This window comes from Oncorhynchus masou, chromosome 4 (assembly GCF_036934945.1).
Source record: "Oncorhynchus masou masou isolate Uvic2021 chromosome 4, UVic_Omas_1.1, whole genome shotgun sequence".
Classification (NCBI taxonomy): domain Eukaryota; kingdom Metazoa; phylum Chordata; class Actinopteri; order Salmoniformes; family Salmonidae; genus Oncorhynchus; species Oncorhynchus masou.
In genome coordinates this window covers 4,759,161-4,783,151 of record NC_088215.1, presented here as the reverse complement: position 1 = coordinate 4,783,151, position 23,991 = coordinate 4,759,161, and the positions used below count along the sequence as shown (strand labels likewise).

At 42.5% G+C, this 23,991-nt stretch overlaps 1 protein-coding gene across 3 annotated transcripts in view; it reads left to right on the top strand.

The window, feature by feature from the left end:
• LOC135521950 (spectrin beta chain, non-erythrocytic 1-like) overlaps positions 1 to 23,991 on the top strand; it is a 110,527-nt gene that overhangs the window by 25,966 nt on the left and 60,570 nt on the right. The window contains exons 3-4 of one of the 3 annotated variants that reach the window (XM_064947793.1): positions 12,579 to 12,668; positions 23,229 to 23,380. In XM_064947793.1, the coding sequence (XP_064803865.1) occupies positions 12,579 to 12,668; positions 23,229 to 23,380 (242 nt within the window). Of the gene's footprint in view, positions 1 to 12,210; positions 12,669 to 23,228; positions 23,381 to 23,991 lie in introns of those variants that run through there. The other 2 variants (XM_064947785.1, XM_064947777.1) reach the window with 2 other exon arrangements.

Here is a 23,991-nt window from a genome sequence, read left to right as displayed (position 1 = left end):
TGGGCAGTGATTCTGGTACCTCTCCATCGCTCGTTTGGGTTGATTTCAGAATGTCGCTTTTGGTGATGGTACCTCACCGCTTAAACATATTGCAAATGGACAAGAGTCACCTGCAAGTCACCGTCCATCAGTCAATTTGATATCATTCTGACACCAAACTGATGCAAACTGACACCAAACCCACTTTTCCCAACTCGTTTAGGAGCCAAGTATCACATACTTCAGAGCTGGCCCAAAATTCACAACGCCTTCGGTTCAAACCATAAAAAAAACATAAAACACATAGTTACTTTCTAGCTGCGGGGCCAGTTCGGACATTATGTGTAGTCCTATGTGAGGCGACCCCGAATCCCGAGTTTTGGCTCGATAGGTCATTTGGTGTCCGAGTAAAAGCCTAATTGGTGCTGAAAATCCACTTTTTTCCATGCCTTGCTACGGGGTCCTTGAATGAGCTATCGGACAGAGATGTTGGGTTCTGTCTCTATGGGCCGAGACGGTCACAATGCACCTAGTCTTGTGTCTTTTTTAGCTCTTTTTTAGCTCGAACAAAGCTAACTATTGGAGGCACTGTCAGTCTCTACACACCCCAATACATCCCTCCATCGAAGTTGTGTATCTGTGTGATTTAGTTTTCCTTTGAATTTTTATGGGAAAAATGACTGATTTACAGTTCATGGGGGTTGCCTAATCATATATATGAAGTTTTGGAAAGATCTGATTTTTTAACCCCTCGAAACAGCCCATGAGACACCAATTATGGCACTTCCGGTTGGCACAGGAAGCTGTAACTCAACATACATCCTCATTGGGGTATTCCATTACAGAATCCTGAGTTTTAGGGCGATTGTAACCACTTCCGGTTGGTCCAGGAAGCCTAGAATCGACACAGGTAGACCTTATAGTGGCCTGATGGACTGGTACCCGAAGACAGGTTCATACAGCATTCATAACCCATATAGACTCCAGGTTGTATTTAGTGGAGCAGGCAATGTATTCCTATGGGGAGAGAAGTCAATGCACACTGTTTTTATGTAAACACCTTCTTTTGACTGTGAAGGGTTAATGTCACACGGTCAAGGATAGGCTTGCACAGATTGGAATGACCTTAGGAACAGTCCTGTGTTTGAATTGTCCTTCTAAACCTAACGGTTCCGCCGCTGTCACCCAAAATCAAATGACGTACTGGTGCAGGCTTCATATTGGGCCTATTTTTCTCATGGTCGCTGCGCTCAGACCGAGCGAGCTACGGTCAAGCGGGGCGCCTCGTTGGACTCGGCACGGCCTTGGGATTATGTTTATGCCATTGCCTGCTCTCTGTGTCTTTAAACACCGCGCTTTGTCACTCCATCCTTGCTGTGTGTGTGTGTGAGAGCTTTTCTTTGACATCTGTTGGGAGAAATGAGTGATTTTACAGTTCAGGAGGGTTGCCTAATCACATATGAAGTTTTGAAAAGATCTGACCATTTTAACCCTTGGATACAGCCACTATGACACCATTTAAGGCACTTCCTGTTGGCACAGGAAGCTATAAATAAACTCATATCCTCATTGGGGTATGCCTTTACAGAATCCTGAGTTTTAAGTCTTTACGTTAAGAACTGAGTTATTTACGGAGGGTTTAGTGAGTGTGTGTTATTTCAGAAAATCATAGAAAATCACAGAAATGTCGCAGAGCTCCGCAGCACACTTTAAAAATATTCGTATGAACACCCTGCAACTGGATCTGTAACCGTTGAAAAAAAAAAACCTATATCTGAACATCACAAACCTTTCATCGTACGATTTCTCCTAAATGACGATAGATAAATGGCTGATTTTTTTTTTATTGACACCGGAGGCTCCTTGACTTTGACGTGAAGTGAAAAAATCATTTCTCTATTTTCATTTTGGACCTTTAATCCCAGAAATATGGCCATAACTCAAAAAACGTTGAGGCCTAGACGCCATCTTGTTCGGGGCCAACTGCCCATTATGCCAAACCTATGCTCACCAAGTTTCGGCTTCGAAATATTTTCAGTTTTCGAGATATGGCCCGTCGTGATTCGGGATGTTTTGTACAATTGCAATATGATTGCTTATGCCCTCTTGTGGGATCTTCCGGCATAGCGGAAAAATGGACCAAAATTTGATTATTTTATAAAACGAAAACTGAATGTCCAACAAAGTTCATTTGATGACTTCCCGGTAGGTCTGGCCCTGCCGCTCGGCCCGACGCCGTCCCCGAATTTTAAAAATGTTTTCGGACGTCTAGTAAGGGACGTTACATTTGCAATATGGACTTTCTCACTAACCATACGGTGATTGTCGAAAAGTTCCCTTAAGGTATGCTATCGGGGGAATTTGGGAAGGCTGTGGCTGTTTATACTTCATGATAAGACCCTTATTGTGGTGACTGTCACAGGGAACATCAGATTCTCAGCAAAACAAACAGGCCTCGGCTAGTGGAGATTCAGCAAAATGAATAGCGCAGTGGGTAAATTGTCTGCGAATCTGACCAGTAGCCAACCGTGCGCCTGCTTTTATTAACGTAACATTGTGATTTTTTTTTTTGCAAAAGTTTATTTCCTCAAGTGCTTTTGTGGTCATAGTGTATCAGCCGTTTTGTGATTAGGAACAGTTTATAGTTGAGCCTCTGCCAGTGCCACATATTAGTGGAGATTTGAATGTGAGAGGGAGATTGAGATTGGACGTTGTCTATCGTAACTACGTCGAGAGGTCGCTTGTAGGCTGCGCATATATAGTAGGCAATTCAATTTATAGAAGCCATGTAGCTTAAGAGATGTTTTCTATTGGGGACTTGAGTAGGCCTAAATATGGTAGGGTGCTGGTGTTGTGATGACTGGTCTAATGTATGAATGGATCCAGAGAGTTGATATGTCGCACCTGCATATTTTGTATTTTTGTATTTCGGCTAATTTACCATTCTTTCTCGGCATATCCTCTCTTCAGTTGTCATACGTTCTTGGGGAGGATAGACTATGGCCATCTTTTTTTAACGCTGATCTGTATAGCATGTAGTCCTACTTGCTGTTTGCAATGGAATGGTTGGAGAACGCGTCGCTCACAGCAAATTTATGGCGACATTGTAAGTAAATAGGCCTATGGTACGCTACAACAGCTCACACACAAACACACATATGCACACACACACTGAACGTTGATGATTGATCATGCAGAGAAGGCCGCACAGAAAATACGTTTAGGCATTGCATGCCATTCAACAGTTCCATTTCACGTCATGCTGTTCATATACATAATTTATTGTAATTTAATAGCCGCACACATTATGTTGCCACCACGTTGTCCCAAGACGTTGATGATGGCACGGTGTCTGATATTTCTGCCACGGCCCCTTGTTTTTGCAAGGCTGAAACCTGCTTTGTCCACATATATTAGCTCATGGTGCACTGCATCTGCTTCTAGCTCCATGACTCTCTGAAAGAAGACACAACAATGTAGCACTGTACGAAAAAGCAGGGATCAGTCAATATGACGTAGCACTATACACTTCCAGATCTAGTACCAATGATAAAATGGTGTAAAGAGACTCACGCTGACGTTTTGGAATATGGTGTTATCTGCCATTATGTGGTCCTGCAGTTCTCTGAGTCTAATGCAGTTATTTGAAATGACCATATTTACAATGTGTGGCTCCTGCTCTGGGATGAATAGTCAACCTCTTCAACCAGATACTGGTTTTCTTGCAGTTCTGTAAAAACATTTGAATGGTTTTAGTGATAGATCCTTCTCATTATGAAAGTACAGTACATATTACTGTAGCAGTAAGACAACAGCACTTAGTTATTTACCAGTTCTCATTTTGAAATATCCAGATGATACCTGTAACAGTATAGCGGCTCAGATTTGGTTTAACCCATTGCCCAGCCTCCCTCATGCTCATCCTATGGCATCCCTCATGCTCATCCCATGGTTGACAACATGGTCAACAACAGTCTCTCTGATTTCATCAGTTATTATGTTCCTGACTCCTCTTCCCCGTCCTCTCCTTCTCCTCCTCCTCTTACTTCTTCACCTCCTCGTCCTCCTAGTTCTCACCCCTCTTACTCTTTGTCCAATATTGGTCTCCATTGTTGTCCAAACCAAATGTTTAACTGTGGTCTATTTATAGTGCTCAAGCTCTGATTTGTAAGTGAACTAATTATCTGAAAGTGTTTCCACGTGTCAGTGTGGAAAGGCAATTGGCAAAATAGTGTAGCAATGTAGAGACCAATGTTTACAGTTTTGCTAGAAGTGTGTTATTAAATTACAAACTGAGTGTAAAGCAGAGAATGTGCATTCAGTTTGGCACCTGTGGTAAATGCATTGGCTCCAAGTGTTAATGGTTTCAGAGATAGTACTTCAAGAACCACTGTTAGTGTTTAAGCATTCAGAAAAAATTACAAGATCCCCATTAGCTGTTGTGAAAGCAACATCGACAGTCGTGGCCAAAAGTTTTGAGAAAGACACAAATATTAATTTTCACAAAGTCTGCTGCCTCAGTTTATCATGGCAATTTGCATATACTCCAGAATGTTATGAAGAGTTATCAGATGAATTGCAATCAATTGCAAAGTCCCTCTTTGCCATGCAAATTAACTGAATCCCCCAAGAACATTTCCACTGCATTTCAGCACTACCACAAAAGGACTAGCTTACATCATGTCAGTGATTCTCTCATTAACACAGGTGTGAGTGTTGACAAGGACAGGGCTGGAGATCACTCTGTCATGCTGATTGAGTTCAAATAACAGACTGGAAGCTTCAAAAGGAGGGTGGTGCGTGGAATCATTGTTCTTCCTCTGTCAATCATGGTTACCTGCAAGGAAACACGTGCCATCATCATTGCTTTGCACAAAAAGGGCTTCACAGGCAAGGATATTGCTGCCAGTAAGATTGCACCTAAATCAACCATCTATCGGATCATCAAGAACTTCAAGGAGAGTGGTTCAATTGTTATGAAGAAGGCTTCCGGGCACCCAAGAAAGTCCAGAAAGCGCCAGGACGTCTCCTAAAGTTGATTCAGCTGAGGGATCGGGGCACCACCAGTACTATGACTTGCTCAGGAATGGCAGCAGGCAGGTGTGAGTGCATATGCACGCACAGTGAGGCAAAGACTTTTGGAGGATGGCCTGGTGTCAGGAAGGGCAGCAAAGAAGCCCCTTCTCTCCAGGAAAAACATCAGGGACAGACTGATATTCTGCAAAAGGTACAGGGATTGGACTGCTGAGGACTGGGGTAAAGTCATTTTCTCTGATGAATCGTCCTTAACGTAGGAGATACTGCTACTGCTAGCTAGCTAGCTAGCCAACAGCTAGCCAACGTCTACCGAATAGAACTTCAACAACCCGGTCAACATTCCGCTTCGCTCCACAGGTAGTATAACATTTTCATTTCACTTCATTACAGTACAACGGTTTGATTTGTTTGATCGTAGCTAGCTAGCTACATAGCCGTCTTTGTATCTAAGACAATTGTGTAGTCTAGAGCGATTTTCTAGGTTAGCTAGCCAGCTATTGTCGTTCTTTTAACGTAACGTAACCTAATCAACACTGCTAGCTAGCCAGCTAGCCCCCGAATAGCAGCACTGTAGAAACTATTACACTCGACGGAACGACTTGATTAGTGTAGTGTCAACAACGCAGCCACTGCCAGCTAGCCTACAAAGTCAACAACACAGCCACTGCCAGCTAGCCTACTCCAGCAGTACTGTATCATTTCAATCATTTTAGTCAATAAGATTCTTGCTACGTAAGCTTAACTTTCTGAACATTCGAGACGTGTAGTCCACTTGTCATTCCAATCTCCTTTGCATTAGCGTAGCCTCTTCTGTAGCCTGTCAACTATGTGTCTATCTATCCCTGTTCTCTCCTCTCTGCACAGACCATACAAACGCCCCACACCGCGTGGCCGCGGCCACCCTAATCTGGTGGTCCCAGCGCGACGCGACCCACGTGGAGTTCCAGGTCTCCGGTAGCCTCTGGAACTGCCGATCTGCGGCCAACAAGGCAGAGTTCATCTCAGCCTATGCCTCCCTCCAGTCCCTCGACTTCTTGGCACTGACGGAAACATGGATCACCACAGATAACACTGCTACTCCTACTGCTCTCTCTTCGTCCGCCCACGTGTTCTCGCACACCCCGAGAGCTTCTGGTCAGCGGGGTGGTGGCACCGGGATCCTCATCTCTCCCAAGTGGTCATTCTCTCTTTCTCTCCTTACCCATCTGTCTATCGCCTCCTTTGAATTCCATGCTGTCACAGTTACCAGCCCTTTCAAGCTTAACATCCTTATCATTTATCGCCCTCCAGGTTCCCTCGGAGAGTTCATCAATGAGCTCTCTCTCCCCCGCTACTCTCTCCTCTTCCATCCTATCATCTCTTCCCTCTGCTCATACCTTCTCCAACCTATCTCCTGATTCTGCCTCCTCAACCCTCCTCTCTTCCTATTCTGCATCCTTTGACTCTCTATGTCCCCTATCCTCCAGGGCGGCTCGGTCCTCCCCTCCCGCTCCGTGGCTCGACGACTCATTGCGAGCTCACAGAACAGTGCTCCGGGCAGCCGAGCGGAAATGGAGGAAAACTTGCCTCCCTGCGGACCTGGCATCCTTTCACTCCCTCCTCTCTACATTTTCCTCCTCTGTCTCTGCTGCTAAAGCCACTTTCTACCACTCTAAATTCCAAGCATCTGCCTCTAACCCTAGGAAGCTCTTTGCCACCTTCTCCTCCCTCCTGAATCCTCCCCCCCCTCCTCCCTCTCTGCAGATGACTTTGTCAACCATTTTGAAAAGAAGGCCGACGACATCCGATCCTCGTTTTCTAAGTCAAACGACACCGCTGGTTCTGCTCACACTGCCCTACCCTGTGCTCTGACCTCTTTCTCCCCTCTCTCTCCAGATGAAATCTCGCTTCTTGTGACGGCCGGCCGCCCAACAACCTGCCCGCTTGACCCTATCCCCTCCTCTCTTCTCCAGACCATTTCCGGAGACCTTCTCCCTTACCTCACCTCGCTCATCAACTCATCCCTGACCGCTGGCTACGTCCCTTCCGTCTTCAAGAGAGCGAGAGTTGCACCCCTTCTGAAAAAACCTACACTCGATCCCTCCGATGTCAACAACTACAGACCAGTATCCCTTCTTTCTTTTCTCTCCAAAACTCTTGAACGTGCCGTCCTTGGCCAGCTCTCCCGCTATCTCTCTCAGAATGACCTTCTTGATCCAAATCAGTCAGGTTTCAAGACTAGTCATTCAACTGAGACTGCTCTTCTCTGTATCACGGAGGCGCTCCGCACTGCTAAAGCTAACTCTCTCTCCTCTGCTCTCATCCTTCTAGACCTATCGGCTGCCTTCGATACTGTGAACCATCAGATCCTCCTCTCCACCCTCTCCGAGTTGGGCATCTCCGGCGCGGCCCACGCTTGGATTGCGTCCTACCTGACAGGTCGCTCCTACCAGGTGGCGTGGCGAGAATCTGTCTCCTCGCCACGCGCTCTCACCACTGGTGTCCCCCAGGGCTCTGTTCTAGGCCCTCTCCTATTCTCGCTATACACCAAGTCACTTGGCTCTGTCATAACCTCACATGGTCTCTCCTATCATTGCTATGCAGACGACACACAATTAATCTTCTCCTTTCCCCCTTCTGATGACCAGGTGGCGAATCGCATCTCTGCATGTCTGGCAGACATATCAGTGTGGATGACGGATCACCACCTCAAGCTGAACCTCGGCAAGACGGAGCTGCTCTTCCTCCCGGGGAAGGACTGCCCGTTCCATGATCTCGCCATCACGGTTGACAACTCCATTGTGTCCTCCTCCCAGAGCGCTAAGAACCTTGGCGTGATCCTAGACAACACCCTGTCGTTCTCAACTAACATCAAGGCGGTGGCCCGTTCCTGTAGGTTCATGCTCTACAACATCCGCAGAGTACGACCCTGCCTCACACAGGAAGCGGCGCAGGTCCTAATCCAGGCACTTGTCATCTCCCGTCTGGATTACTGCAACTCGCTGTTGGCTGGGCTCCCTGCCTGTGCCATTAAACCCCTACAACTCATCCAGAACGCCGCAGCCCGTCTGGTGTTCAACCTTCCCAAGTTCTCTCACGTCACCCCGCTCCTCCGCTCTCTCCACTGGCTTCCAGTTGAAGCTCGCATCCGCTACAAGACCATGGTGCTTGCCTACGGAGCTGTGAGGGGAACGGCACCGCAGTACCTCCAGGCTCTGATCAGGCCCTACACCCAAACAAGGGCACTGCGTTCATCCACCTCTGGCCTGCTCGCCTCCCTACCACTGAGGAAGTACAGTTCCCGCTCAGCCCAGTCAAAACTGTTCGCTGCTCTGGCCCCCCAATGGTGGAACAAAGTCCCTCACGACGCCAGGACAGCGGAGTCAATCACCACCTTCCGGAGACACCTGAAACCCCACCTCTTCAAGGAATACCTAGGATAGGATAAAGTAATCCTTCTCACCCCCCCCTTAACCTCTTACATCTATGGGGGCGCTATTTCATTTTTGGATGAAAAACGTTCCCGTTTTAAACAAGATATTTTGTCACAAAAAGATGCTCGACTATGCATATAATTGATAGCATTCGAAAGAAAACACTCTGACGTGTCCAGAAATACCAAGATATTCTCTGTGCGTGCCCTAGAATGTGAGCTTCAGGCAAAACCAAGATGAGATGGCATCCAGGAAATGACAAGGATTTTTGAGGCTCTGTTTTCCATTGTCTCCTTATATGGCTGTGAATGCGAGAGGAATGAGCCTGCCCTTTCTGTCGTTTCCCCAAGGTGTCTGCAGCATTGTGACGTATTTGTAGGCAGATCATTGGAAGATTGACCATAAGAGACCACATTTACCAGGTGTCCGCCCGGTGTCCTGCGCCGAAATTGGTGCGCAAAAGTCACCTGCCAGTATTTTTCCATGCGATACAGAGAGGAAAGCAAGCTTCCACGAACTGCATATCAATGAAGAGATATGTGAAAAAACACCTTGAGGATTGATTCCAAACAACGTTTGCCATGTTTCGGTCGATATTATGTAGTTAATCCGGAAAAAGTTTTACGTTGTAGGTGACTGAATTTTCGGTTCGTTTCGGTAGCCAGACGCAATGTAGAAAACGGAACGATTTCTCCTACACACAGACGCTTTCAGGAAAAACTGCGCATTTGGTATGTAACTGAGAGTCTCCTCATTGAAAACATCAGAAGCTCTTCAAAGTTAAATGATTTTATTTATTTGGTTATCTGGTTTTTGTGAAAATGTTGCGTGCTAAATGCTACTCAAAATGCTATGCTAGCTTTGCATACTCTTACACAAATTAGTCAATTTCTATGGTTCAAAAGCATATTTTGAAAATCTGAGATGACAGTGTTGTTAAGAAAAGGCTAAGCTTGAGAGCAGACGCATTATTTTCATTTTATTTGCGATTTTCAGAAATCGTTAACGTTGCGTTATGCTAATGAGCCTGAGGCTTTAGTCACAAACCCGGATCCGGGATGGGGAGTTTCAAGAAGTTAAATGATTTAGATGCACTATTGTAAAGTGGCTGTTCCACTGGATGTCAGAAGGTGAATTCACCAATTTGTAAGTCTCTCTGGATAAGAGTGTCTGCTAAATGACTTAAATGTAAAAAAATGTAATCCCATTTCCGATTGTTTGGGGCATCCGGAAAAAAAGCTTGTCCAGAGCAGACAAGGTGAGCGCTACCATCAGTCCTGTGTCATACCAACAGTAAAGCATCCTGAGACCATTCATGTGTGGGGTTGCTTCTCAGCCAAGGGAGTGGGCTCACTCACAATTTTGCCTAAGAACACAGCCATGAATAAAGAATGGTACCAACACATCCCCCGAGAGCAACTTCTCCCAACCATCCAGAACAATGCCTTTTCCAGCATGATGGAGCACCTTGCCATAAGGCAAAAGTGATAAGTAAGTGGCTCGGGGAAAAAAACATCGATATTTTGGGTCCATGGCCAGGAAACCCCCCAGACCTTAATCCCATTGAGAACTTGTGGTCAATCCTCAAGATGTGGGTGGACAAACAAAACCCCACAAATTCTGACAAGCTCCAAGCATTGATTATGCAAGAATGGACTGCCATCAGTCAGGATGTGGCCCAGACGTTAATTGACAGCATGCCAGGGCGGATTGTCAACACTGCAAATGTTGACTCTTTGCATCAACTTCATGTAATTGTCAATAAAAGCCTTTGACACTTATGAAATGCTTGTAATTATACTTCAGTATTCCATAGTAACATCTGAGAAAAATATCTAAAGACCCTGAAGTAGCTAACTTTGTGGAAATTAATATTTGTGTCATTCTCAAAACTTTTGGCCTCGACTGTAGATTTGGTAAACTCTGTGGCCTTGTGGTTAGAGCAGCGTTTCCCAAACTCATATTTTTAACTATTGTTAAAAATATGAAATGGTATTACATTTGGTGAACATTTTGACTTGTTTAGGACTCGAAACTCAAAGTTTATGACTTGAGACTTGACTCAGACTTACCTGTTTTGACTTGGGACTTGACTTGGGACTTGAGTGCTAAGACTTGTTGAGACTTTGGCGCTCTGCAAGTTCACCGGATGGTGGCCAGGTGGGACGCTACCGTTCCAACTGCCCATAATAAGTTTTAATGTGTCGTGTGTTTGTGCCATTTACAGTTCATACCTTTTTTTTGCTCTGTACAACTAGGAAAGTATATTAGTCATGTGTTTTTACCCAGTGTATATTTGTTCATATATTTTTTTGCCTCTCCCTTATGCTTTATTGTGATACAACAAATATAATATTATTTAACACATAATAATATAATTTATATTACGGGAATTCTAGTGTCATTTATTAGCATGTATTCCTCAATCAAACAGCCGATGCACATGAACTACTGTAAATAGATGTAGATCCCTAGATGTAGATCCCTAAGGTTGGACAGACCGAGAGGCAGACAGCAGAAAGACGGTGTCCCTTCTGGCCTTTTCTCATTCCCTGTGTCCATTGTTGTAATGATTTTGATTTGTCTTTTTGCACAGTTGTTGGAAAACAAATGACTGCAAGACTCGTGGTATTGAGATGAGCATGAATTCATAACATGAGGAGTAGATATAAGGTAGCATATCTGTGGCCTCCTTCGCCACAAGGCTTTCTCATGAACAGGGGGACAAATGGGATATTGTTGATGGTGCTGCTACTGTATGTAGCAAAAATACTCTGTGGCAGAGAACTCCTGAGACTGCCATGAATATAAGGCAACATGGTTGAGTCAGTGGCTAAATCCAAAGGGGAATCATTATGGAAAACATTTTGTCAGAGTCTTGTATGGTATGGATTAAATTTGGTTGTATTTACTAGGATTATCTGGACTTTACAATGACTTTGTTTGTTTGTGTGACCATATTTTTTTAATGACTAGCTCAGAATATGAAATAATAACTGTTATAGAAAGTGTCTCTGCTTAGAGAGAAATCTATGTCTGTCCTTTCCCTGGCAGTGTTCGCTGAGGTACCTTGTCTATTTATGTTTGATTTGTAATCAGAATCCGTTTCGCTTTGTGATGTTCTGCCTAGTGGAAACTAGTTGATTGTGCTCCTCCTTTGTTTGGGAAGCAACCATTCATGGGCCAATATGTGGACTATTCATCCATTAGGAAGAAAGAGGGGGAGGCTTTCAGTTCACCTCTGAAACAGGATGTTTGTATGGTCACTGGTCGCTCAGATTATTTCAAACCAGCATTTATACATTTCTGGAATGGCCAGATTTTTTTCCTCTGTCATTGTTGTTTAGACAATGCTGGGAATCGGCAGGCTTGTATCCTGGCTAGCTTCCCTCTACCCCCTCCTCTCTTCAGGGTTTAGTACAGCCCAACGTCCTCCCTCTTTCTCCCCACTGCATGGACATGAGGCGGTGACATCATCACTGAGCTCCCAGGCCGTGGCTAGCCAGTGACGGAATTACAAACTCCTGTTCCTCTTCCCTCTCTAAACCCACCCCCTCCTCCACTTTTCCCTCCAGACTTATGAAAGGTGTGCTGTGTGGGAGGAAAACCCCTTTCCTTCTCTTTTTTTATTGGACACCTTTCTTAACTGTCTGCAAGTTGAGGATGAGGTACAGTGATTTTTTTTGGGGGGGGGACAATACCACTCAAAAGTGTGCACTCCTGAATGGGTCAGCAGCTTCACAACCTAGAGGGAGAGGGGCGTGAGAGGGGGTGGGGTGGAGGCTGCTTTTGAATGGGTTGAGAGGGAAGACAGAACAATCAAGAGAGAAGAAGAAGCATGTTGTGCCCCCTATCTGACACAGATCCAGCTTCTCCACTCCTGTTCCTTCAGTGGCTGATCAGGGAAGAGTAGTGTCCTTGAGAATATTCCTTCCTTTTGTTACTTTTACTGGATTCTTTTTTGGGGGCTTGTGGTGTAGCAAGGGTGGTTGTGGTGGTGGTAGGGGGCTAAAAGAGCCCACTGGATCCCTTAACGTCTCTACGTTTTTTGCCTTGCTGTGCTTGTTTTTTCCGAGGGGAAATTTTCTTTCAGCGGGTCCCAGTTTTAGTTTGGAACTATGGAAATGGACTGGGAGTTGGGTGGGAAAGATGTACAATTCACAGAGCCGGACTCTGGTTTCCCTGCTCAGGTGGCTTTCAACTACAACATGTTAGAAGGGCGCTTTAAACAGCTTCAAGGTAAGTGAATGCTGGAGGCTGCAGGCGCCTTTTGTTTATAGGTGTTGCTATGCTATATTCTTTGTCAGCATATAGATGGTGGAGTCTAGAGAGAGAATTCTGGATCGTCTCTGTTGAATTTGGCAGTTCTTTATCAGGGTAATGTTATGTGGATGAAGAGCATTATACTTCATTGTTGTTCTTTTACTTAGAAAATAAAACAAATTGTGGGTGTCTTAATCCTAAAGGAAACGGTAACTGTTAGTGGTGGATATGTCACGTTTAGTATGGCAGGACTGTAATCTGGCAAAAGGATGAATTTCAGACTGGATTATAAGGCTGTCTTTTTTGGGGGAATATTCATTTAGTGTTGACAATAAAATACTAAATAGCTGTTTGTTTTTTTCAAAAAAGGCCCTCTGTCTACAAACACACAATCCACAATGCTATCTAAACGGCATGCATGCTAGTTCCTAGTGGGTAGTCAGGACAACAATAGAATGAGAGGGGACAGGGAAGGTGGGAGTGGTTGTTTTTGTCCAGCCCTCCCATGAAAATACACTTTCAAGCAACCAAATTCTAGGAAATGATAGCGCTTAACAATATGTTTTTACACAGTTAGTATAAGTATTTTCTTTACAAAAATGGCATAAATTACTATTAGTTATACAGTATGTCATTGTGTGATATTGTTTACTCTTGTTTAGCATATTTACTATAAAAATTACTTGTTTTCAAATTTTTTTTACATTCATTTTCATATTTTCATTACGATGAACCCCAGGTTAGACTGCAAATAGAAAAAAATGAGAAATGAGCATGCCAACCATTATCATACAAACTTTATTTTTTAATAGTCCTGCTGTCTTTGTTGACATCTTTGTCAGGGTTTCTCTCATCCCAAAGAGAATGTGGTCTTTGCCACATGAAAATATCAGTCATTAACTCAGCCTCTCTGAATAATTGTCTGAATGCACTATTGTGTTGTTGAATGTCTCTTCTATACATTTTATATATGTGTGTGTGTGTGTGTGTGTGTATATGTCCCCTTTTCATTAGTAGAACATCAAATCTACAGAAATTGTCAGAATTTGTCCAGTTTTGCTCCCTTGAATGGTATAAACTGGCCTCAACAACTACGTGGATACGACTGGATGAATGTGTGCCGTTTGTTAATATGTAGCTTTGTGTAGATTTTACTGACTGCTGACACCTTGTCCAATGTTGTAAAGCAGCCAGAATGAAAAGGAAGACCGAGAGATAGACTTGAACTTTCATCCTCTGGTCTATTGGCTTTACTAAGTCATGGGATGACTGAATTGATAAAACATCAGAGTCAACGTTATTGATTGCTATTCTTGTGTCACGTACTGCTAGCTTGAAATTGTTATGCTTCATCATATTTTTAAATTGAGTGAAGATATGGCAAAATGTATGGATTGACCTGGTGTGCTGATAATGGAAATTGTAGAACTGTAACAGGGTCCCGAGTGGCGTAAGGCACTGCATCGCAGTGCAAGAGGCATCACTACAGACCCTGGTTCAATCCTGGGCTGTATCACAACCGGCCGTGATCGGGTGTCCCATAGGGCGGCACACAATTGGCACAGAGTTGACCGGGTTAGGGGAGAGTTTGACCGGGGTAGCTTGTCATTGTAAATAAGAATTTGTTCTTAACTGACTTGCCTAGTTAAATAAAGGTTCAGTAAATAACAAATGTTAATAGGGTCTCAAAGGATCTAGGAACAGTAATGTTCAACTGAAGATTTCAGACATATTGTAAGGCGTAAGATTACCATTGGTTGAATCCCTGTGACCCTTGACTTTAGCCAGAGTAAGTAGTAGCCTTGTTCCACCCAGAATTGGTCATAGAACAGTTCTCCTGTTTCTGTAGCGTGAGACAGCTTGATGTACAAGTACGTCCCAAAGACAGGACTCTAGTCTATTGCATGACCTGATATTAGGCAGAGCTCTCTGGTTCATAAATGTGTTATTTTCAGCATAACTACGTGGTGTCATTGTGCCAGTGACCTTTTACAAACAGACATGAACTGTGGAAAAACATTTAGCAAATCATTTTGTGTTCCCGTGGCTGTATCAAACGAAAGGAAATTGAAAGTGCATTGTCAGGTCTCATGAATTGTTCTGTTTTATCTAATACATTTAAGGCTGGTTGTACTCCTGTACTTAAAAGCACTTTTAATGGAGATTTTCCATTGCTCCTTTTTTATCCAAGAGTAGGCTGAAAGTGGGGTTTTTAGGTCAATAATTTGCTTTGAAAAGCTTGCGCTGGCTTGGTTACATATCCACCATAGTTGCTGAAGCCATGCTGGAAAGGACAGTGTGAAAAGACAATATCCGATCTAACGTTATATTGTTTGGGTCGGAACAATAGTGTAAAAAGATTTATTAGATGCACTCCAGTTGCTTTTGTACCAGACTGTAGCTATTTCCCCACACCAATGACCTGGACTACCACCACACAGACTTGAGTGCTGAAGTAATACTTTTGTCGGCAAACAGGCCCCTTTCAACCCGGTTTCCACCACAGTCGGTCTCTAAATGAACGTCTGTTCTGCTGGCAAGAAAATATTTTATGGAGAGACAAAAAAGGCGGCAACAGAAAGTTATGGAACTGAAGAAGTCTTTGAATGGGTTGGTTGGGGAAGGGGGCAAACTTGAGAGAGCGTGTTGAAAAAGAGTGCAGTTATGGCCTTAACAAGTTTGATTTACTCGATTTTTAGCTACACTGACCGACTATTTGACCTTGACTCCCCATTTGCAGGATATCCCCAAAATATAGATTGAATGTTAACTTCTGTTAGGCCCTCAGTTGTTGAATTCTGATAAGTAAGTACCAGATAATAATATTTGCACAGGCTGGGATTAAATCTCATTGTGCTTGGTCAATAATGCAGCTTTTAAAGGCAATGTTCCCTGCTTTCGCGACGCATTCACAGTAAACGCTGCATCTGTCGGCTAAATCGGAAATTACCTTTAAAGGTGCATTGTTGACAAAGCGTGATTGGATTGAATTCCGGCCATCGTCCTAGTTAATACCAGTGGAAACTGTACTGTAAAATACAGTGCTATCATGACTTTTGAGAATAGTAAGAATGATCTTGAGGTTTTCAACCACATCTTTACTGTAAAGTAAGTAATGATAAAACATGTCAGATAATTCAAAGACATAAATAAGAGTGAGTGATACCGAAATGTAGTGAATGTTTTAACTGTGTGTAAATGGACACAAAGCCATGTTCTGTTTAGTGCTTTGTTTTCCCCTTTGCCAGGCATTGACTGCCGGGGAACTGTTGATGTTGAGTCATTGATTTGAATTATATAGCTGTTGGTAGTTGCCTGTGTGATAATCTGAGGCCTTATTAAAGAACAAACAGTCCATCTGCCATAACACCATGACTTATCTGACCGATGATCTGTTTTACCCTTCTATCAATGGAGGGACTTTATCCACTTTATGACATGGGAGACATCTTGTCAAGTACGGTACCTGGTATTTATGTTTCCTTGTTTTCCCATGTTTTGTCAGCATACTATTATTACATCAACATTGCTGGTGGGCAAAACATCATTAACACACAGTTTTTGTATAATTTCGATCTCGTTTTCAAACGACAATCAACAATAGCATTTCAGGTTTTGCATGAAGTTGACTTCCTGTATGACAACTCAATCAAATATCAACCAAAGTTGGATGTGGATTTGACAACACATTTGTCCTGTGGTTAGTCACCCCTAAACATGGCAGTGTGACCTCATCCATTAATCCAGCCCTGACACACAGGAAGAATTTCAATCTTCTGGCCCGCCACACACCACAGGATGTTGATTCAACAGTGAGGGAAGAAGGAAGCAACCTTTGAACTGCTTCACTAAGATGTCCAGTCTTTCACCTTTGTTTTTCATCCTTGGATACTGATTTCTAGTCTGTTCATTTGTTAGTTTGCCAATGAATGCTATATCATATAATATGTATATCTAGGCCTAAACAAAATGGCTGTTGTTATTGTTGTCCCTCTGAATGATTGATTGTTTACAGTCTCTGCCAATCATTCGAATCTTTCACCACGTTCAGTATTTCCTTCCAGCTAAGGGTGGGGTAGTGATCCAAAGTGCCTTGAACTCTGCAATTCCTGAGCAGTGCCCTAATCAAGATCTCCTTTTCCTGCCGAAACCTGGAAAGTGGAAAAAATAGAGAGAAAAGAAACCAAACTGGAATTTGAATGAATGTGCTTCCCTGTTGAGATAAGATGAGAGATTAGCTTTTGGGAACCGGAGAGTTAGCCCCCAGGATAGAGATACAAGATGCGTCAATAAATCAATAGTTTCTATTCTGTGTCAGTCATGATGACCAGACTGCTCATATCCCAGCTGGTTAGATTTGCTTCTTTGTTCCTGAAATCCAAAGACAATAGAGCTGTGGGTCAAGTCAAGGTCACAATTTGGGATGATTTTCTCTGGAAGAGAGTAATATCCAACACGATTAGGACTAAAGGACCCTATTAAATCAGTGCAATAGTAAGAAATTAATGAATAGCCTCCGATAAATAAGTGGATATACTTGAATATATGGGTTATTCCACAAATTAGGTTCCATTAGCATATCCGCGGGAAGTAGGGGTGCTGAGGGTGCTGGCACCCCCTGATAAATCACAATAAAGAGATAATGAATATAAAAAATATTTACAAAATTAAGTAAAATAAATTCCCACCAAATTAGTGCACTAGGCCTTTATTACTCCTGTATAAAATGATAAACATTTCCCTCAGTTGACCCTAAAAGAGGGACAGGTTTTTTTTCCTGCATAAAATGAATCACTAATAGCAAGTCTTTATTCATATAAAAATCGGATTTATGGAATTTTCCATGTGGGCACTTCAATTAATATAACAGACTTTTACAATTCAATATCTGTGGACAATTTCTACTTAAGACACAGCAACTGACACAGCACCGATGCAAAGTGAAACAAAGTGTATTCCATGCGCTCATATAGATTAAATTTGGATTAGAACAGGGTCAAATAGCATTAAGTACGATGTACAAAATATGTACCCTCCAATGAATGTACCTTCCAATGCAATTACCGTTTGCATGTTTTTTAGTGACACAAAAGGTTGCCATCCAACCTTTTTATGCTAGTAAAGTACATGTCACGACAGGCCTGTATCTAACATTGTTATGCTAGTAAAGTACATGTAACGAGATGGCGGATCGAAGACAGGGTGGTGCGGCTTCTCATTCGAATGCTGTAATTTTATCGAAACCATCAGGTGTACGCCGACCCCAGCTAAGCAACTCATGCAAAGAGTTAAAGCGCAATTGTGGGTTTTATCTCCAGTACTCTGCCATGATTGTCAGTTATGTAGCTGCTCTACTGATAATCTCAGTGCGTCCTTGCTGGGATGACACCAGTCTACTGCTGGAGAATACCAACACCAAACATATTGGTTCACTGTTCCACTGGAGCGGACAGTACACAGCATACCATAATCTTCTGAATAATGGCCAAGTCTACCTCGCTCCCTATTCCACTGAACCGCTTAGGCGTAACAAACACAAGTCCAACATTTATCGGAAACTGTTAAACGACCTGTTCACTACCCTCCTGCTCCCCGGGGATGTGCAACTCAATCCTGGGCCCAACATCACCGAGCCAGCGATACTCACCGGAGTGGAAAGCAGTGAATGGCCTCCTGAAAACATTGTAGCCAGGCACAAATCAAAACAGCATATGGAGAGTTTTTATGGAGCTGATCGTTGCCGCTGTGGAAGTGGGTGAGTGCTATGGTCCCATGGTTTCTCTCGGCTCACCCGGCTCCAGGATAGATTTTGACTCTTCAAACATCCACAAGTCGCAATATGCTATCCCTGACTCTGCTTCTGGTACGCAGAAGAGACGGGATTGAAGGAAGAGGAGGGTGTGTGATGATTTACATTAAAGAACATATCCGATGTAAACAAATTGAGTGGTCATGTGATAATGAACTAGAATGTATTGGCCTGTCACTGTCTCCCCAAATGTCTTTTACCCTTATTGGAATGCATAGGCCACCTTCCACCAAAAGTGTGTTTTTTGATCAGTTTAATAACATGCTTAAGGAATGTGACTTTGGGAAAGAGGTCATCTTAATGGGAGATTTTAACATTAATTATGAAGACAAGTCTTGTAGGAAAACCCTCAAACGGATCACTAATACCTTTGACCTTACACAGCTAGTTAAAGGGCCAACCAGGGTGACTTGTTGCTCTAAAACACAGATTGATTTGGTGTTCAATAATAAACCAGAGAGAGTGACTAAATCATTCAATATGGTTACTGGGCTATCTGATCATAATCTGACACTTATAGCCAGAAAGCTGTCTAAGAGCAGGTTTAACCTCTCTACTGTTAGAAAGACGGATCAACTAAGAATACCTACCAGTGAATTAAGCTATTTTGAAAACACAATTAAGGGAATTAACTGGAATGATCCCTTGTCCTATACAGACGTGGAAGCTGATAGTCAAGTTTTTCTATCCACAATGCAGACTACAATAAATGGTTTCCTAAAGAAAATCAAATCCAAACCTGGCCAAAAGAGCGCTCTTCCTTGGCTAAATGGAGAAATCTGGAAATTGATGAAAGAATGAGATTATGCTATAAAAATAGCCCTAAGATCCAAATTAGAGCATGACAGACGTAGGTTTACCATGTTGAGAAATAAGGTGATGAAAGAAATCAGACAGGCCAAGGCAAACTTTTTTTTTTATTAATATAATTGCTGAAGCAAAGGGAAATTCTAAACTGATCTGGGAGAATCTAAAAACGTTAAAAGGGAAAGACCATAGTAACACTGCAAAAAGACTAGAAATCATGGTGAATAACAATCTAACCCAGGATGCAGTCGAAATAGCAATAGCCTTCAATTCCTACTTTATTGACTCTGTCAGTGTACTGACACAGAACCCCTCCAATGGTTTCTTGGGCTCAGTGCTAGGTTGAGCATCATTTACTGTCTTCATCATAAGGGAGGTTTCTGAGTCAAAGGTGAACAAGGTGATTAGCTCACTAAAGAACTCTAAAGCCAAAGATGTGTTTGGGTTGGACTCTTACCTTTCTTAAAAACTACAAAGAGTCACTCATGGGCCCCATTACTAAGGTCACCAACACATCTATTGGTCTCTGGGTGTTTCCAAGGGTATGGAAGTTGGCCATAATAACGGCCATCTTTAAATCAGGCGACCCTGCTGACGTGAGTAACTACAGGCCCATTAGTATACTACCTGTAGTGTCAAAGGTTATTGAAAAGTGTGTGGCAGAACAACTGATTGCCCACCTCAACATTCACATTACACTCCATGCAGTTTGGCTTCAGAGCAAAACACTCCACAAAAACGGCCAACTGCTTTCTTCTGGAAAATGTGAAGTCCAAGATGGACAAAGGGGGCGTTGTTGGGGCTGTGTTTCTGGACCCAACTAAGGCTTTTGATACTGTTAACCATGAGATTCTCATCATAAAATTGTCCAAGTTCAACTTTTCCCCTGATGCCTTGAGATGGATGAAATCATACCTTGAAGGCAGAACTCAGTGCAATGAGCTGTCGCCCACTCTTAGCTATGATGTGGGCGTGCCCCAAGGGTCAATACTGGGGCCCCTCCTGTTCAGCCTGTACATTAATGCCTTCTGTCTGTACTGGGTCTGAAGTTCAAATGTATGCAGATGATACAGTGATATACAGTGGGGCAAAAAAGTATTTAGTCAGCCACCAATTGTGCAAGTTCTCCCACTTAAATATGAGAGAGGCCTGTAATTTTCATCATAGGTACACTTCAACTATGACAGACAAAATTAGATAAATTCAGAAAATCACATTGTAGGATTTTTAATGAATTTAATTGCAAATTTTGGTGGAAAATAAGTATTTGGTCACCTACAAACAAGCAAGATTTCTGGCTCTCACAGACCTGTAACTTCTTCTTTAAGAGGCGATAGGGATGACCAGGGATGTTCTCTTGATGCAGTAAGTGCCTGAATTTGACCATTTTCCTGTTCTGCTAGCCATTCTAAATGTAATGAGTACTTTTGGTTGTCAGGGGAAATGTATGGAGTAAAAAATACATAATTTTCTTTAGGAATGTAGTGAAGTAAAAGTTATCAAATATAGATAGTAAATTAAAGTAAAGATACCAAAAAACTACCGAAATAGTACTTTCAAGTATGTTTACTTAAGTACTTTACATCACTGTATTTTGTGACAAGACTATTGGTAAAGTTGGAATTACATTGAACTTTAAATCATCACGCACTGATTTTTAACCGAAAAAAAGTATGTTTTCTGGACACACAGACTGGTGAGAAAATCTGCATAAAGAAAATCTGCAGATTCCAACTCTACCAATAGTTTTGTCACATTCAAATCTGTCACCTTTTGGATGGAAACCTAGCTACTTACTATAACGATTGATACTAAAACCACTTTGTACCAACAGAGACATTTTATAGCACAAACTAAGAATCTCAATTGGTGGCACTTAACCACCCCCCCAAAAAAATATTAGTAGTATTGATTGAATAGAACTTCCTCTATTGCATCAAGGTCCTAAAGCGATCACCTGCTAAAAATGGCATTGAGATGACATTGGAATCATTTAAAAAAACATGGTTGTCATTTCACATAATCAATGATGTATTTCTCCATATCCCCTTACTTGGCCCTTCGAGATACTGCTATCATTTTCCCATCAGCCTAAGGTCTTTGAAAAATGACAAACGTCCTGACGTAGCCTTGTTTTCATGAACGACCTGAAATCGTCTTTATTGGCATCGTTTTTGTTGTTGTTAAACAGCTAAAACTTTACTCTTCAACCTGTGTTAATAGTACGGGAGCTGTGTGTTTACCTAACGATAAGACCAGATGCTAGTGCAACATTCCTCTAGCTAGCCCTACCCGGAGTTGAGCTCGGGCAGTGGTGGAGGATAGGAACACTGTTGTTCTGTCCAGCTCTGTCTTGTCCTCCTGTCTCACAGAAGACTCCTTAAAAAAATCCCCACTAGCATGTACCTCTATGTAACACTTGTGGTGATGTTACCATGTTGCACTAATGCCACAGAAATGGGTTTGGATGCATAGGAGGTTGGTGGCACCTTAATTGGGGAGGATGGGCTTGTGGTAATGGCTGGAACAGAATAAGTGGAATTTTATGAAATAGATCAAACACATGGTTTCCATGTGTTTATGCCATACCATTCACTCCTTTCCAGCCATTATTATGAGCCGTCCTCTCCTCAGCAGCGTCTGTGATGATAGCTGGTTGTACCCCTGAGGGGTAGGGCAGCAGGCAGGAGGTTGGCTCTGAGTCTAGTTAGTAAAGTCATACACAGTACAATTGTGGTCATGGTTCAGTATTAATAGTGTTTTATAGTGAAAGGATACCTTTTATTTCATATGTTGATATGTTTTGTGTTGCAGGAATGGGGGGGATGTGAGGAATAGGTTCGACCTTCTACAATTGTTATTCTTTCGGCAAGATCGTCAAACATGTCAAACAAATCACTCATAACAAAAAAGTCAAGAGGGCCTTGGAGTTCACTGCAAGGTGCAGCCAGCCCTGCATGCAGCAAGGTCATCGCTCTCATTCCGTCATGTGGCAAACAAACAATCAAATCACATGCTTACGTCTTTGCAGGGATAAGGAATGCAATAACAGGAAAATTAAAACACTAAAGCACTAAAACACCCTGTTCAGTTAATCAGGGGATGATTACAGTAGTTGATTAGTTAGATCACTACTCTATTATTACTTCGGACTTGAAGTATTTCAAGTATTAGTATTTCAGACTTGAAATTAAAAGACCAGGCTGTATAGGGACAGTGTGATCTGTTAACTATACTTCAATGTCTTGTTCCAGCATTATTATCTTCCATAGCCTTAACTAAAGCTACTTTGACAAAGTAGTTCACTACATCAAAGCTATATTGGGAAAATTATAATATCTATATCTTAAATGTCACAGATTACAAATTGCAAAACAGATCACACTTAAAGACAAAAACGATATTTCGAGTGAGATTTAAAAAGAACGTCTGATGCCCCACAAATGATAAAATACTGTGTATTCCATCCATATTTTCTACTCTTTTTGCCAAAAAGTAGTGTGTTGTTCCAGTAGTTAGCTACACGGATACATGGTCAAAAAGCAATTAACTACACTACCAAGATTTTAATTTCATCTACCACCAAGCTACGGCAAAATGTAGTTTAATTACTAGTTGAACTACATGTAACACGGCTAATTTGGCAAACATCGGGCAGCAGGTAGCCTAGCAGTTAAGAGTGTTGGGCCAGTAACCACAAGGTCACTGGTTCAAAACCCTGAGCTGACTATGTAAAAAATCTGCCGATGTGCCCTTGAGCAACGCACTTAACCCTAACTGCTCCTGTAAGTCTCTTGATAAGCAACTCTGCTTATCCGTCATCAGGAATTCACTTGTTTCATATCCCAATTAATTTAATGACATATCACTTTGACATAGCTTCTCTTTATTTCTTATTCCCTGTCTTCTCTTCTCTCCAGATGAGCGTGAAGCGGTGCAGAAGAAGACCTTCACCAAATGGGTGAACTCTCACCTCTCCCGGGTGTCCTGCCGCATCACGGACCTGTACAGGGACCTGAGTGATGGACGCATGCTCATCAAACTGCTGGAGGTGCTGTCTGGGGAGAGACTGGTGAGTACCGTGCTACCTGGGCTTATATGGATCAGTTTAGCCATTTAGATCACAATGAATAAGATTACATGGGCAGGGAGGACCTGATCCTAGATCAGAACTTCTACTCTGAGATACTTGAGGGACGTTCCATGAAAAGAGTGCCTTTTGCATCCATTTGATATTTTAAGTAGCAGTTTTGCATCTATATTGCATTTTAAAAGCGTGTTATATTAAATGAAGTGCCCTTTTAATATACACTACACGGAGAACTGAATACTTCAATTAATATGAATAAAGACATACTAAAGTGCCAAAATTCAGCATTTTGACATGTCCCTCCGTCAACCCTGTGTAATTCTAGGAAGATTTCTCCAAGTTTCACCATCATTGTAATGCCTAAGTTTGTCATTTCTGAAGATGATTTATTTCTTGTGATTACTGATTCATTTACATCTGTCCCTCAATTTAAGGTCAGCCCTGCTACGTGAACTGAACACTCATTTTAATGAGGTGACACTTTTTTCCCTAAAGAAACATTGAACATCTAATAGTCAAATCAGTGTAAAAGCTTGTCAGTTGGTTCTACTCTTTTGCAATTTTCTGGTGTTTTGTGGTGGAAAACTGAGCGG